At 48.9% G+C, this 15,504-nt stretch overlaps 1 protein-coding gene across 1 annotated transcript in view; it reads right to left on the reverse strand.

Moving 5' to 3' along the window:
- LOC133123088 (collagen alpha-1(XXIII) chain-like) overlaps positions 1-15,504 on the reverse strand; it is a 36,851-nt gene that overhangs the window by 9,355 nt on the left and 11,992 nt on the right. The window contains exons 5-12 of the mRNA XM_061233359.1: positions 14,148-14,174; positions 9,057-9,128; positions 7,501-7,617; positions 3,539-3,565; positions 3,384-3,410; positions 2,790-2,843; positions 821-883; positions 74-118 (exon numbers count right to left, since the gene is read on the reverse strand). Coding sequence (XP_061089343.1) covers positions 74-118; positions 821-883; positions 2,790-2,843; positions 3,384-3,410; positions 3,539-3,565; positions 7,501-7,617; positions 9,057-9,128 — 405 coding nt within the window. The 5' untranslated portion in view covers positions 14,148-14,174. The remainder of the gene's footprint in view (positions 1-73; positions 119-820; positions 884-2,789; positions 2,844-3,383; positions 3,411-3,538; positions 3,566-7,500; positions 7,618-9,056; positions 9,129-14,147; positions 14,175-15,504) is intronic.

Consider the following 15,504-nt stretch of genomic DNA (forward strand, 5'->3'; position numbering starts at 1 on the left):
GGGTGCGGCAGCTTGTTGCTATGTGCACTCAATGCAAGAGTTTCTTTGAGTACAACATGGAGGGTGCACTCACCGCATCTCCCTGGGGTCCCATTTCTCCAGCATCACCCTTATCGCCCTGAGGAGAGCAGAGGGAGAATCAGCTGCTTTGAGCTTTCAGCACCAGCAGTGCTACTCGCCTGATAACACACAAACCCTATAACACAAACCCGATAACACTCACACCCAATAACACACACCTGATAACACTCACACCCGATAACACTCACCTGATAACACTCACGCCCGATAACACACACCTGATAACACTCACGCCCGATAACACTCACGCCCGATAACACACACCTGATAACACTCACACCCGATAACACTCACACCCGATAACACACACCTGATAACACTCACACCCGATAACACTCACCTGATAACACTCACGCCCGATAACACTCACGCCCGATAACACACACACCCGATAACACACACACGCGATAACTCACACCCGATAACACATGCACCCGATAACACTCACACCCGATAACACACAAACCCAATAACACACACCAGATAACACACAAACCCAATAACACACACACCCGATAACTCACACCCAATAACACACACACCCGATAACTCACACCCGATAACACTCACACCCGATAACACTCGCACCCGATAACACTCACACCCGATAACACTCACACCCGATAACACTCAGCCAATACCACTAGCTAATTCATAGATGCTAGCATCTATGGTACAAATACACCCCTCCCACCCCAAAACAGGGTGAACCTGCCCCCTCCTTTACCAGCGTTCTTACCTTGAGTCCGGGGAACCCGTCCACCCCTCTCTCCCCTCGGGCCCCAGGCAGTCCCGACTCCCCCTGGTGGACACAGAGCGGTAACGCGTGAGAAACTGAGGAGTGGTCGGCTGGGAACTCTACTAACACCAGCGTTACAATAACCCAACATGAGTTCAAGAGGAAGCTCACACTAGAGTTACAATAACCCAACATGAGTTCAAGAGGAAACTAACACTAGAGTTACAATAACCCAACATGAGTTCAAGAAGAAACTAGCATTAGAGTTACAATAACCCAACATGAGTTCCACAGGGAACTAACACTAGAGTTACAATAACCCAACATGAGTTCAAGAGGAAACTAACACTAGAGTTACAATAACCCAACATGAGTTCAAGAAGAAACTAGCATTAGAGTTACAATAACCCAACATGAGTTCCACAGGGAACTAACACTAGAGTTACAATAACCCAACATGAGTTCAAGAGAAAACTAACACTAGAGTTACAATAACCCAACATGAGTTCAAGAGGAAACTAACACTAGAGTTATAATAACCCAACATGAGTTCCACAGGGAACTAACACTAGAGCTACAATAACCCAATGTGAGTTCAAGAGGAAACTAATACTTGAGTTAGAATAACCCAACGTGAGTTGAAGAAAAAATTAACACTACTGTTACAGTAACCCAAAGTGAGTTCAAGAGGAAACTAACACTAGAGCTACAATAACCCAACATGAATTTGATGGGAAACTACAGCTACAGAAACCCAACATGAGTTCTACAGGGAGATAATTTGTAGCTCACTGCATCCCTTTGTCTGCTACACCTCAGGTTTCCTGCCGCTGACCACAAATCACCGCCCGAGGTTGCCTCTACTCTCCGAAACCCAACAACGAAATTTCCGTCAATGAAACAGAATCCTCCACCATAACAAATCTGTGATTGGCTTCAGGCTCTCAAATCATAGGCAGACACAAACTACAGCGGCCAATGGCTTGCTTCCTCTGGTGAGATGTTGGACCAATGGGGAGAAGCAGCCTGAATCATGTGATCAGGGCAGAGCGCCGGACCGTAGAGGCGGGAATGTGACCTTTTTGCGGCTCGTTGATGGACACCCTGAGAACCAGTGTACCTACGTACGACCACGGTGTAGAACCAACGCCCTTCGACATCATACGCTTCAGAGGGGAGCGCATACACACCTTCAGTCCGTATCTGAACAGACGTGGGTCGAGTACTCAACTCTTTTGGATTCAAATACTTTCCTACGCTTTGCTGGTGTAGCGGGGTTAGCTCGACTAGTTAGCTAGTAAAAGGTTACCGTGACAATGCTCCCTGATGACATAACCCTCAAATTCAAAATAACATTGTTGCCCTTGGCTAGAGGCGATTCTGCGTTTAGCTGACTGGTAAGACGTTTCTCTAAGAAATCTTAGGACGAGTGAGAGGCCGGGGTTCAAGTCCCACCTCGGACACAAAACCTCTCTCGTTACACTGAGCTTCTCTGGTGTACTGGGACCTATGAAACACTCTCAAAAAGTGCGAACCCCGCCCTCTGGTCCCCTGGTTTGGCCCCGGGCAAGATCAATCGAGCACAGAAACGTATTTGAATCGAAAAACAATCACGTATTTGACCCAGGTCTGCCTTCGAATGAAGTGCAGACATAATCGGAAAAGGCAGGAAAAATAATTTCACTACGAGGAAGAAGAGGGATGGGCGGAGCCTCGCGGGGTGATAACCCTGCCGATTAAGAGGCGAAAGAGGACAGGGCGAAGTTCGGACATGAAAGGAGAGGGTGGCATGACAGGAGGGGTCTGCAGATGACAAACGGGACGAAAGGAGGATGAAAGGAACAGAGGCAGATGGAGAAGGAGGAGGGCGGAGATAAGGAGGTCGGACAAGGGCCGGCCGTTCCCAGGCGGCAGATGTGGGGAAACCCGGCGTCTAGCGGCGTTAGCGGGATTAGCATCATCATCTGACCTTTGACCCCGGGGCTCCCTGAGGCCCGGATAATCCCAGCTTGCCGTCTTCGCCCTGCGGAGGAAGAGGACTCGCTCTGTGACACGCGGACGGGCGGGAGACGCACGCCGACACACGCGGACGGACTCAAGACGCATCAGAGAGGGCGTTAAACGTGGCTCACTTCAATGGCCGGAGCCTTTCCTGGATTCAGTTCGGCGATGGGTGGTGATGAGCCCAAAGGTTTAGCGGCTATTCCAGTGAGTAAAAAACTTAACTGCAAACACACTGGATGCCATTTCCCAAGGCAGTCTACTTTACTCCGATCTAGAGCTCACACAATGTACAGACTACCTTACTGAACTGACCCAATTTTTGAATCAGGAATGTGTTTTTACTAAAAACTTTCTGTGTCTGTGGATTGGTTAATTGTTGTCTGCTAATGGTGGCGGTGAGAGAGCTGATTGGATGTTCTACTGGCACAGGTATATGTGTGTGAGGGTGGTCATTGGATGCTGTACAGTTACAGGTGTGTGTGCGGGGTGGTGATTGGATGCTGTACATTTCCAGGTCTTTGTGTGAGGGTGGATGTTGGACAGGTGTTTGTTTCCTTACATGTTTTCCAGGTGGGCCTCTTGGTCCCTGAGCAAGAAGAGAGGAAATTAAAGAATAAAGAAACTCATGTTAAAAAAAGAATTCAGACAGCCCAGATGTGTGTATAAATAATTTGTATGTGTGTGTAATGGAGAGGAAACCTGCAGTTGATTTACCTCTATGCCGTCTCTTCCAGGAACACCCTGAGGAAAGAGGAAAATTTAGCACCCCTCAGGGGCTGAAGCAGATCTCGAATGTGCAGCACAGTATGCATTCTGCACAGCCACCACCGGGTGTCACTGTTCCTCAAAGCTGCTCTGAGGAAGTGGTGGCTGTAAAATGGAGGGCAGGAGAACTCGGCCGGGGAAGGCCATACTGTGCAGTCCGTAAGTATTTGGACAATGACACATTTTTGTTTTTTTGTTTTTGCTCTTTACTCCAACACATTGAATTTGAAATAAAACCATGCATAAAAGGTCTGTAATTGTGACACGGTCCACCCAATATGGATGTGAAAACCTTCAAATTAAATCCGAAAATCTGCACCACATAGTGACTGATTTATTTCAACTGTCTATTGGCTGGAGTACAGACCAGAACCAATGAAAAACGTGTCACTGTCTTACGGACTGCACTGTACATGATCCCAAAAAGTGAGGAAGACTATGATGCTGAAGAGCAGTAGGTGGCAATGGGTACAAGTGAAGGGAAAATACTGCTTTTACTTCTTACCAATATGCTTGACAACTAGTGGCTGAGGTGCATGACCGGGACCTGGAGGGCTGGTGGTTCACTAAAGCCGTGATAAGATCAGTGCAGCCGTTGGGCCCTTGAGCAAGACCCTTAACCCTGCATTGCTCCAGGTGGCATTGGCCCCTGCTCAGTCTAATCTACACGTATGTGTGTGTGTGTGTGTGTGTGTGTGTGTGTGTGTGTGTGATATGCGATTTATTCGCTTCTGTGTTACTCTGTAAAGCGTCTTTGTGACAGTCTTCAGTGAAAAGCGCAATACAAATAAAATAAAATTGAATTGAACTAATCAACTGGAAGTTGCTTTGGATAAAACTGTCAGCTAAATAACTGTCATGTATTATATGAACCTGTAAATGAGGGGTGTCTCACCAGGGACTTTCCCCTGGAGCAACGTGTGGTTATGGGTCTTGCTCAACAGTTGTGGATCTTATCGTGGCTACACTGGGGCTTGAACTACCAATCTGCCAGGTCCCAGTCATGGACCTTAGCCACTAGGCTACAGGCTGTCCCAGTCATGTACCTTAGCCACTAGGTTACAGGCTGCCCCAGTCATGTACCTTAGCCACTAGGCTACAGGCTGCCCCAGTCATGTACCTTAGCCACTAGGCTACAGGCTGCCCCAGTCATGTACTTTAGCCGCTAGGCTACAGGCTGCCCCAGTCATGTACCTTAGCCACTAGGCTACAGGCTGTCCCAGTCATGTACCTTAGCCACTAGGCTACAGGCTTCCCCAGTCATGTACCTTAGCCACTAGGCTACAGGCTGTCCCGGTCATGTACGTTAGCCACTAGGCTGCAGGCTGCCCCAGTTATGTACCTTAGCTGCTAGGCTACAGGCTGCCCCAGTCATGTACCTTAGCCACTAGGCTACAGGCTGTCCCGGTCATGTACCTTAGCCACTAGGCTGCAGGCTACCCCAGTTATGTACCTTAGCTGCTAGGCTACAGGCTGCCCCAGTCATGTACCTTAGCCACTAGGCTACAGGCTGTCCCAGTCATGTACCTTAGCCACTAGGCAACAGGCTGTCCCGGTCATGTACCTTAGCCACTAGGCTACAGGCTGTCCCGGTCATGTACCTTAGCCACTAGGCTACAGGCTGCCCCAGATAGAGCTGACCATTTCAGCTGCTGAATTAAACTGAAATGAATTTTTGCTGACGGATGTGTTGAGTGCTGATGCTTTTGAAAGGCATTAAATCAACAAGGCTGTTTCTGGCCAGCGGTCCTCAAAGCCGGACCCGGGGGACCCCGGCGTGCACTGGTTTGGGTTTCAACCGCAATTGCGATCGCTGAAATTGCAACACTTACCGACTGCGGACAATCCACAATGAAAACGCTCCTCGCTGTCTCGTCTATCTTAATTAAAATCGACATCGAGCGAACGGAACCGGCAATTTGAAATTGGTGGACAGTGACGGGAACATGAATGATCTCCCTGTGGAACGGCGAGGTCAGGTTCGGCCCCCGGAGCGGGACTGGGCCACCGTGTCCTCGCGGACGGAGGGACCAGACCGACTGGCAGAACAGAAAAGGAAGGAGAGAAAGGGCCGCTTCTTTGATATTGCTGATGCGGTGACATCTGCGTGCAAGATGGAGGGAGGGATTTCATTCAGTTTTTATTTCATTATGTGTTTTCAGATTTCGCAATTCCTCTTCTTCTTCTTCTTCTTCTGCTTTTAAATCAACTTGAAATGTGACTTTGGAGGCCAGCCCACAGGAGAAACAATACCCCTTGTCTGTCTGCTACTCCCATGCCCCCCCCCCCCTCACCTCCCGTGTACGGTGTTTAGTTTTACAGCTCGAATATCTGGGTTTCATTCTCACCCTGCGGAACACCGGGCCTGGTGGTGAGGTCGCCGCTCCACCACAGAAGAAGAGACGGAGTGGGACGCGTCGGAGTCCCGAGCTCGGGCAAAACAGAACCGAGCTCTCAGACTGCGACCGCATATTTCAGCATGGCTGTGTGCTCTGACCTTTGAAGTGATAAACCTGATTTGGGAGAGCGGGGTTTAGCTGAAAGCGAGAGCCATTGTTTCACGGGGGGGGGGGGGGGGGGAACCAAAAAAAGTTAGCGAAGCAAAGCTTGTGCCGTATCTGTTACAGACTGCGATGGGATGGGAGGGGGTGGGGTGGGGGGGTGGGGGTTCTTAAAATTATCTGTGGCTGTTCTCTCTGACACAAACCAGATGAGAAGGGAACTGGGCTGCTATTTTTGCTTCGTAACCGAGAGCCTGAACTTGCTGGTGTAGAGGGCGGTTTACTGTGTGGGGGGGCTTCTGTGTGCTGAGTTTGTAGCGCCCCCCCCCCCGCCCTGCACCCACCCACCCTGGCTGTGTGTACTGAAAACAAAATGTTACCTTGTTTTAAGTTCCTGTTTGCTTGACAAGTGACATTTTCTCATCCGATTGGCAAATCTTGAAATGAGTCAAACTTTCTCAGCTCATTGGCAGTTCTGTTTGTCTCATTAAGCAAAAAAGTAATAGAAATAAGATTTTATAATTGTTAAGACTGACTTATTTTTCGTGTTTTTGCAGTGAACAGCCCTATCAGAGTGTAGGTATAGGGCCAGTGGGAAGCAGAGTCTTCAGGTTGCCATGTTTCCACTAATTTAACCACTGTTTGGGTTCATTCTCATGGTGGAGAAAGAGTGTGTGGAGTGTGTGTGGCTTGGGAAAGGGAGAGATCGGCAAGGACTCCTGACAGGGGAAGTGAAATCAGGGTCCCCCCCCGCATTTCTCCAGGAGGGATTGTCACCTGTTGAATCTAATCAACTGTAAGTCACTTTGGATAAAAGTGTCAGATAAATAACCAAGACTGGAGCCTGACAGGGGAACTCCTGGAGATCGACAGGGGAACTCGTAGGGCCAGCAGAGGAATTGAATGTTCTCCTCCCTTCAGTACGGACAAAATCAAAATGGCAGCCCTGTCCCAGTGAACATTTTTGTGGTCAGAAGTCTAGTCTCTAGGAGTTCAGGTGAAGACCCAGCTACATTTGGTTGAGAAGTGAAATTTTTCTAGTCGACTAGAATGTACAGTACCCAGGCTATATCTGGTTAACATCGGGGCTATATTGGGGCTAATTTAGCATGAAACGTCAGTCAACCAAGATTTCCACCCCTCCAGGTATCTAGATTCTGGCTTTTGTTCACTAGGGGGCAGGCTGTAGCCTAGAGGCTAAGGTACGTGACTCAGACTCGGAAGGTTGGTGGTTCAAGCCCCAGCGTAGCCGCAATAAGATCCACACAGCTGTTGGGCTCAGCACTCCTTAATCCCAAGCTCTCCATGGGGGATTGTCTCCTGCTTAGCCTAATCAACTGTAAGTCGCTTTGGATAAAAGCGTCAGCTTAACAATTGTTGTGTAATGTAATGGGGCAATGGGAGTCATACCGATTCTCCAGCTGGACCTCGTGGTCCATCTTTCCCAGTGTTTCCAGGAGGTCCTCTTGGGCCCGGGGTCCCTGGGGGTCCTGGAGGACCGGGGGGGCCTGCCTGCCCCTGATCGCCCTAAAAACCCCACAACGAGACATGAAACCGGAGAGAATTTATTAGTTTAAAGTTATTACCACAAACACACTGCAAAACTGTTTTAACAAGTGTATTAGTCTTGTAATGAGACTTAAAATCTTATTTTATTTCCCTCAAGTAGAAAATATTAGCTTGATTTAAGTTACTGTTTGCTGGACAAGTGAAATTTTCTTCCTCCATTGGCAAATCTTGAAAAGAGTCAAAATGTTTCACCTCATTGGCAATAGTTTTGTCTTATTTAGCAAAAAAGTCATCAAAATAGGATTTTAAGTCTGAACGTAAGACTAAAATGCTTGTTGAGATTGATTTATTGTCTAATTATTGCAGTGCATGTACAAACACCTGCACACACGCACACACACACACACACACACACACCTGCACACACGCACACACACACACACACCTGCACACACAGTAGACCATCCTTTTACAGTCTCCTGTGACTCTACTGAGTGTCTGATATTGATTGGTTGTTGGCAGGACTGGAGCTGTCAGTCTTGGCCGGAGTGAAACAGCACAGCTCAGCTGAAGCACAGAGCCAGTCTCAATATTTACTCCCAGAAAGGCATTTGGGTTGAATATTGCGGTGAAGTGCAAAAACAGAGACCCTCATCCCATAGCGATTTTTATCAAGAATTTATTTTATAGCCCCAGAATAGAAAAACTATTTTTGTTCAGTAATTAGAATAGTTCTGGCAGGCATATATTGTAAGCACACAGTTTTACCAACAAAGCAAATGTAATGAAAAACACACATTCCAAACTGAGCTTTAGCCTGCGTGCTTTTCTTCTTTCTGACCTTCTTTCTAGTTTGAAACAGACGTTTATTTCAAAAAGCAATACTCATTAATGCAAGAAATATCAGAGAGAGAGAGAGAAGGAGAGGGAGAGAGGGAGAGAGACACACACTCACACACACACAGACACACACACACACATACTCTTACACACTCTCACACACTCACTCACTCACTCACGCACATACACACACTCACTCATTCAAGCACACACACACTCACACACATTCTCACACACTCACATACACACGCACACACACACTCACACCCTCACACACACTCACTCACACAGACTCACTCACACACACACAGACACTCTCTCACACACACACACCCACTCACTCACTCACACTCTCACACACACACCCTCTCACACTCACACACACGCACTCACACACACACACACACACACACACTCTCTCTCACACTCACACACACTCACACACACACGCACACACCCTATCACACTATCACACACACACACACTCACACACACTGACGCACACACAGACACTGCACACACACACACACACACTCTCTCTCTCACACACACACTCACACACACTCTCTCACACACACACACTCACACACACACACACACGCATGTAGCAACGCTACCTTCAGCAGGCGTCTCTGAAAGTTGGGCTGGTCTCCGGAGAGAAAGCCGTGGTCAAAGCGAGGGAAGACCATCTGACACAGACGTGAGGAAGAGAGGGAGGAAGAGAGGAGGACAGAACAGAGACAGAGAGGGAAAGAACCAGAGATTAGATCAGGCCAGGAAGTGGGACTGCATCCCAGGAAAAGGAGGGATGTCTCAGGAAAGGAGGATCCGGCATTTTCCGCTGAGAAAAAGAGAGGAAAAGTGAAAGAGTGAAAGAGTGAAAGAGAGGGCGGCGGAGGTCTGCAGCAGGTGTCTGTGAGGAGATGGGACGCCCCGCCGTCACAGGTACGGAGAGAGAGAAGGGACAAACCTTCAAGCGAATCTGATTACTGAGCAGACCTGCAGAGCTGCCGGGAGCTGGGGGGCCCTGGTTGGGGGGGGGGGGGGGGGGGGGGGGGGGGTAGAGAGTGAGAGTTTTAGGGGTTCAGACACACACATCCACAGACCGAATGCTTCGACTTCACCGAAACCCGCCCTGGAGTCACCGTGACGACAGTTCTGAGTGTGTCACTGTGCGGCAGTGCTAATCGACAACCCGCAACACAGACCGTATTCCACAAATTTCAAATCCATCGAGATAAAATCTGCGTTAATGTTACATTTCGCCCAAATAAACCTTTCCATTTTGTACCTAACAGGCTAGGCTATCCAACAACTCGTGTGAACCCAATAAGGACAGAAAAAGTATGGATCAACAGCTCATTGTAAGAAACATTCCCATGGGGAGCCATTGTAAAAACAGAGCTGAGGTCTGCAAAAGCAGATTTAAGCACGGAGCAATTTAACCTCTCAGCTAGACTTCTCTCTATTGTTACTCTCTGTCAAACCCCTAATCGCCATGGTACTGCCACCACAGTGTTTCCTATAGGTCACAGTTCATAGGTCATAGTTCAAACATTGTGTCTCTCAGCAGTGTGACTGCAGCTGTGGCTGGTTAGCGTATGATGGACTGTATCAAAAGCGGGATCTTTTTTTTTTACCTTTCTCAAATCAACACCAAAAGCGCCTTGCCTGTCGGGGATAATTTTACACGGTGTGGTGTGTATTCCGCTCGAATTCCCCTCAGAGGGGGTGCGTATGCGTGTGAGTGTGTGTACGCATCTGTGTGTGTGTGTGTGTGTGTGTGGGACGGGGTGCCAGATCCGCCATGTGGTTTGTGTTTGAGGAACGTTATGGTGAGATCGGGACACCACAGCATCTCCCTCTAGTGTCAAATTCACCTTTCCTTCACCCTGCTGCCCTCCTTATCCCCCCCCCCCCCACTCCAGCATCCTCCCCGCCCCCCCGCGCCTGAAACGCCCCCCCCCCTCCCCCGAGGAGAGCGCGTCACCAAACAGGAAGTGCTCCGCTCCAGCCAGAGCCGCTGTGAAACGTTTCAATCGCCCGCTTCAGAGGGGCTTTCCGTGGGCCGAGTGAATCGGGTCGGTTGCCGGGAGTGACGGATGGCTCAGGAGTCGAACGGCGAAAAAGGTGAGGTCAGAAAACGGTGACGCATCCCGTCTCCCTACTTAGCGCCCGTCCGGTAAAGGGATCAAGCGCATTCCGTGGATCACGTCATCTGAGGGACGGCGCTGATGAAGATTAATGAGCTCTGATTGGCTGGAGGGGCGGGGGGGAGACGCGGCATCCTCCAATCGGACGGGAGTCTCATTCCCAAAGGTGGAACTCCGCTGCCTGTGATCACCTGACCTCAGCTTCGGAGAATACGGTCCAGGGGGCTAACCTCACCCATCAGGCACAACCTCGGGGTCAAAGTTCACGCTCTTGAATTCCCAGAATCCCACTCGTGTTCCTCCAGCCTCGTCTGAAGTTTGACTTCAGACAGTTACGGCATCGCCGGGGGCTTTTACTCTCCCGTTTAGCGTTGAATACGTCGAGCTAAGTGGATGATAGCTCCGTGATTTGCAGGAACAAGAGACACTCCTCGGTCGAAATTGCTCCGAACTCTCTCAGGAAACTCAACGCGTAATGGCTGGATTAAAAGGGCAAGAAACAAAATTCAAGGTCATGGATTTTGAGAGATTTTTTCCGACCGCACTGGAAATGACTTCCCGACGGACACCCCTGTGGCATGGCAAATAACTATTTCTCCATTTCCTACTTATTTCTCACTTTCTCTCTCCTTGTATTTCTCTCTCCTTCTCTCTCCCACTTGGGCGGCATTTCACAAAGCAGGATTACTGAGTTAGCTGGATAACTGCACTGAGTCAAACCCACAAAGCAGGATTACTGAGTTAGCTGGATAACTGCACTGAGTCAAACCCACAAAGCAGGATTACTGAGTTAGCTGGATAACTGCACTGTGTAAAACCCACAAAGCAGGATTACTGAGTTAGCTGGATAACTGCACTGAGTCAAACCCACAAAGCAGGATTACTGAGTTAGCTGGATAACTGCACTGAGTAAAACCCACAAAGCAGGATTACTGAGTTAGCTGGATAACTGCACTGTGTAAAACCCACAAAGCAGGATTACTGAGTTAGCTGGATAACTGCACTGTGTAAAACCCACAAAGCAGGATTACTGAGTTAGCTGGATAACTGCACTGTGTAAAACCCACAAAGCAGGATTACTGAGTTAGCTGGATAACTGCACTGTGTAAAACCCACAAAGCAGGATTACTGAGTTAGCTGGATAACTGCTCTGTGTAAAACCCACAAAGCAGGATTACTGAGTTAGCTGGATAACTGCACTGTGTAAAACCCACAAAGCAGGATTACTGAGTTAGCTGGATAACTGCACTGTGTAAAACCCACAAAGCAGGATTACTGAGTTAGCTGGATAACTGCTCTGTGTAAAACCCACAAAGCAGGATTATTGAGTTAGCTGGATAACTGCACTGAGGAAAACCCACAAAGCAGGATTACTGAGTTAGCTGGATAACTGCACTGTGTAAAACCCACAAAGCAGGATTACTGAGTTAGCTGGATACCTGCACGGAGTAAAACCAAAACAGCTCTTCAGCACATCAGTCCATGTTCAATTTCTGGGAGGGTTCTGGGTTTTACTCTGTGCAGTTGTCCAGCTAACTCAGTAATCCTGCTTTGTGGAACAGGCCCCTAGTCGGAGTGGAACCTCTGAGACCCAATGAGGTGATCAGCAGAGATGACCACCATCAAGTGATATGCGTTTCAGCCAATCCGGAGCTTCCATGTGGATGTTAGGAGTAAGGAGTGACCTCATTTGGCAAAGAAGTTGGGGTAGTTTTCGAGCCTGGAAAATGCTGGATCTGCAGAACACATGCCCCCTCTCCACGGCCCCCAGGTCAGAACCGATGTTACCGAGCAATCTGTTCCAGGAGGCTGGCCGACCCCCAGATCTTCCGACAAATTACACAAGCGGCCTTTCGATAAAAAAGAACGTGCCCAGCGCCCCACCCTGGCCGTAGCTGTTGGAGAAGACTCCATTCATCAACGAGGACGGTCTCAAACCACATCTGAAACATCTCTGCTCCACGGCGTGCGTCTGCGATCGCCTCGCACCCGGTCTTTGTGCTTCTGCAGAAACACATGCAGCGAATATGAACGGGGGGGGGTGGGGGGGGAAGAGTGGCCTTCTGGGAAATCAGACGGGCGACCGTGCTGCGTATGCATCACAGGAACCACAAGAATGTCACGTTAAGGTACGTTCCTCTCGTGTCTGACGGGTCCCGGGGAACGGGGCATTGTGGGATGCGCAGCTGTGGAGGCCTCGTTTCCTGAGAACGTACGCCACTCAGCCGCGGCGTGAATTAACGACGCCTTTGTTGAATGAATCGCCTCAGGCGCTTCAGAAAAGGAAAACGGTAATTTAACCAAGATTTAACTACGGTTTCACCCCCGAATTGTGAAAGACACGGTCCGCTGGATCCCTCAAAGGCAGAGGGCAGTATATTATCTCGGTTTAGGGTCGAGATTCCTGGCTTTTAGCGATGGCTTTTATTACGGGCATAACATTTTTCTCATTTCTCTCCTTAGCAGTCGAGGGTTTTTAAGACCTCGACGCCACAAGGTTTTCACCACAACAGCACTGGAGGAGTGTTCACCCCCCCGGGCCTTCTCTGGGCCCAGCCGCACCGTAAAACACATGGAATAACTCTCTGCTATGATGTGTAAAGGGGTTTACATGGCAAGGGCCCGGAGTACAAATCAGCCAGTAATATACAACCTGCCAGTTTCAATAATGTAACTGAAGTAAGTGTATGTGTGTGTGTATCTGTGCGCGTGTGTGTGTGTGTGTGCGCGTGCATATACGTACGCAACTGTGCATGTATTATTGTGTCTGCGTGCGTATATGTCGAAGTAAATCTACACATACGTGTGTGTGTATGCGTACAGACACGTATGTAGTGTATTAGCATGTGCGTGTATGCGTACAGACATGCATGTAGTGTATTAGCATGTGTGTGTATGCGTACAGACATGCATGTAGTGTATGTGCATGTGTGTGCGTGTGTGTGCATGGGCTGGGGGGATTGGGGGAAGTTTGAAGTTTGTGTGTGGGGGGGGGGGGGGGTCAAAGGTTAAGCAGCAGATGACTAACGGCAGTTGTGGGAAGTTTTTACTCGTGTAGCGATTTTCCCGTCACTTCCCTCTGACTCCTGATTAGTGACGGCCCATAATTCCCTTCCGCTGTGAGCTGTGAGGCGTCAGGGGAGCGGTGCAGAGGGTGTGGATGCAATCGTGTCGGCTGGGCACACCAGAAAAAATAATTTCATATTCCCACAACCTTTTTCACAAGGCTTCTGCGTTGTGCCTTATGCCATCCTGTCTTGTATTGTTATTATTCTGTCAACCTGTTTACCCCTTTGAAGTACAGGTTTAAAAAAAATAATAATAAAAAAAGAATTCCAAGTCAGTGTTCTAGAACTCCGCTGCTCTCAGTCGCCCGCAGTGATTGCCACATCAGCATTCAGAATGTTCAGTTAAGAACATTCTGATCACACATCTGAGCTCTTTCTCCTTAAAGGGCCAGCGCATTCCACCGAGCTCAGCACGGTCCTGCTCATATACGGGCATCGAGAGGTACATAAATAAATCTCTGCTCGACCGTGCGGCTGGCTGACTTACCCGCGGCCCAACGTCTCCTTGGTCTCCCTGCACAGAAGCAACAAAGAAGAAGGGTCACACAGGGACAGGTGGGAAATGGGGACGCTTGCAGACCTGGCCAATCAAAGCAAGTGTTTTAGTCTCATATTTAGGCTTAAAATCTTATTTCTATTACTTTGGTAAATAAAACGGGGGTAAGCGAGGTAAGGTTAAGCCAGTTTGACTCATTTAAAGATGTACCAGTGGGGTAAGACAACAGTAACTTAAAACAAGCTAATATCTTCTTCTTGAGATAAAAGATTTCCAGCCTTTCATCCGACTAAAACACTTAAGACAGACTGGCAGTGCACCACCTAAATTACTAAGTGCAAGTTGAGCATCTCTTTGTGCCACACAACGAGGCTGGATGCTGCAATGCACTGTAAACAAAAACAAAAACAGACCAGACACAACAACAGTACGAGTCACGTGACAGAGAGCGCTTGATGGTGGTTCTAGCCTCGGGGTTTGCGGGGGTCTGGGTTCAGGATTATTCTAAGGGACAAACAAGGCAGATTTCTCTCCACATTAAGACTGAACGGAGTCGCCGTGTTTCAAACGGCTGTCATTATGAAACACAGATCTGCTTGGTTTTTTCATTTCTGAGAAATGGGACTTGCGTAATTTCTGGCAGTTCTGGCTACTCTCTCACCACATACCAGCAGCAGTAAGGAGGAGAAGACCAGAGGATTATTCTATTTTTTTGCCTTCTGGAAAGTACTGAGTTTTATTCGTTAGCTGACGCTTTTACCCCAAAGTGACTCACAATTGATTAGACTAAGCACGAAGCAGGGGACAATCCCCCCTGGAGCAATGTGGGGTTAAGGGCCTTGCTCAAGGGCCCAACAGCTGCACTGATCTTATCGTGTCTACACCGGGGCTTGAACCACACACCTTCCGGGTCCCAGTCATGTACCTTAGCCGCTAGGCTACAGGCACCTTAGCCACTGGGCTACAGGCACCTTAGCCACTAGGCTACAAGCACCTTAGCCACTGGGCTACAGACACCTTAGCCACTAGGCTACAGACACCTTAGCCACTGGGCTACAGGCACCTTAGCCACTAGGCTACAAGCACCTTAGCCACTGGGCTACAGGCACCTTAGCCACTAGGCTACAAGCACCTTAGCCACTGGGCTACAGGCACCTTAGCCACTAGGCTACAAGCACCTTAGCCACTGGGCTACAGGCACCTTAGCCACTAGGCTACAAGCACCTTAGCCACTGGGCTACAGGCACCTTAGCCACTAGGCTACAGGCACTTTAGCCATTGGGCTACATGCTGAGTTGATATCAGTAACACAGGAGCCATGCGCAAGAAATATGTGAAATATTCCTTC

This window comes from Conger conger, chromosome 3 (assembly GCF_963514075.1).
Source record: "Conger conger chromosome 3, fConCon1.1, whole genome shotgun sequence".
In the NCBI taxonomy this organism is placed as follows: domain Eukaryota; kingdom Metazoa; phylum Chordata; class Actinopteri; order Anguilliformes; family Congridae; genus Conger; species Conger conger.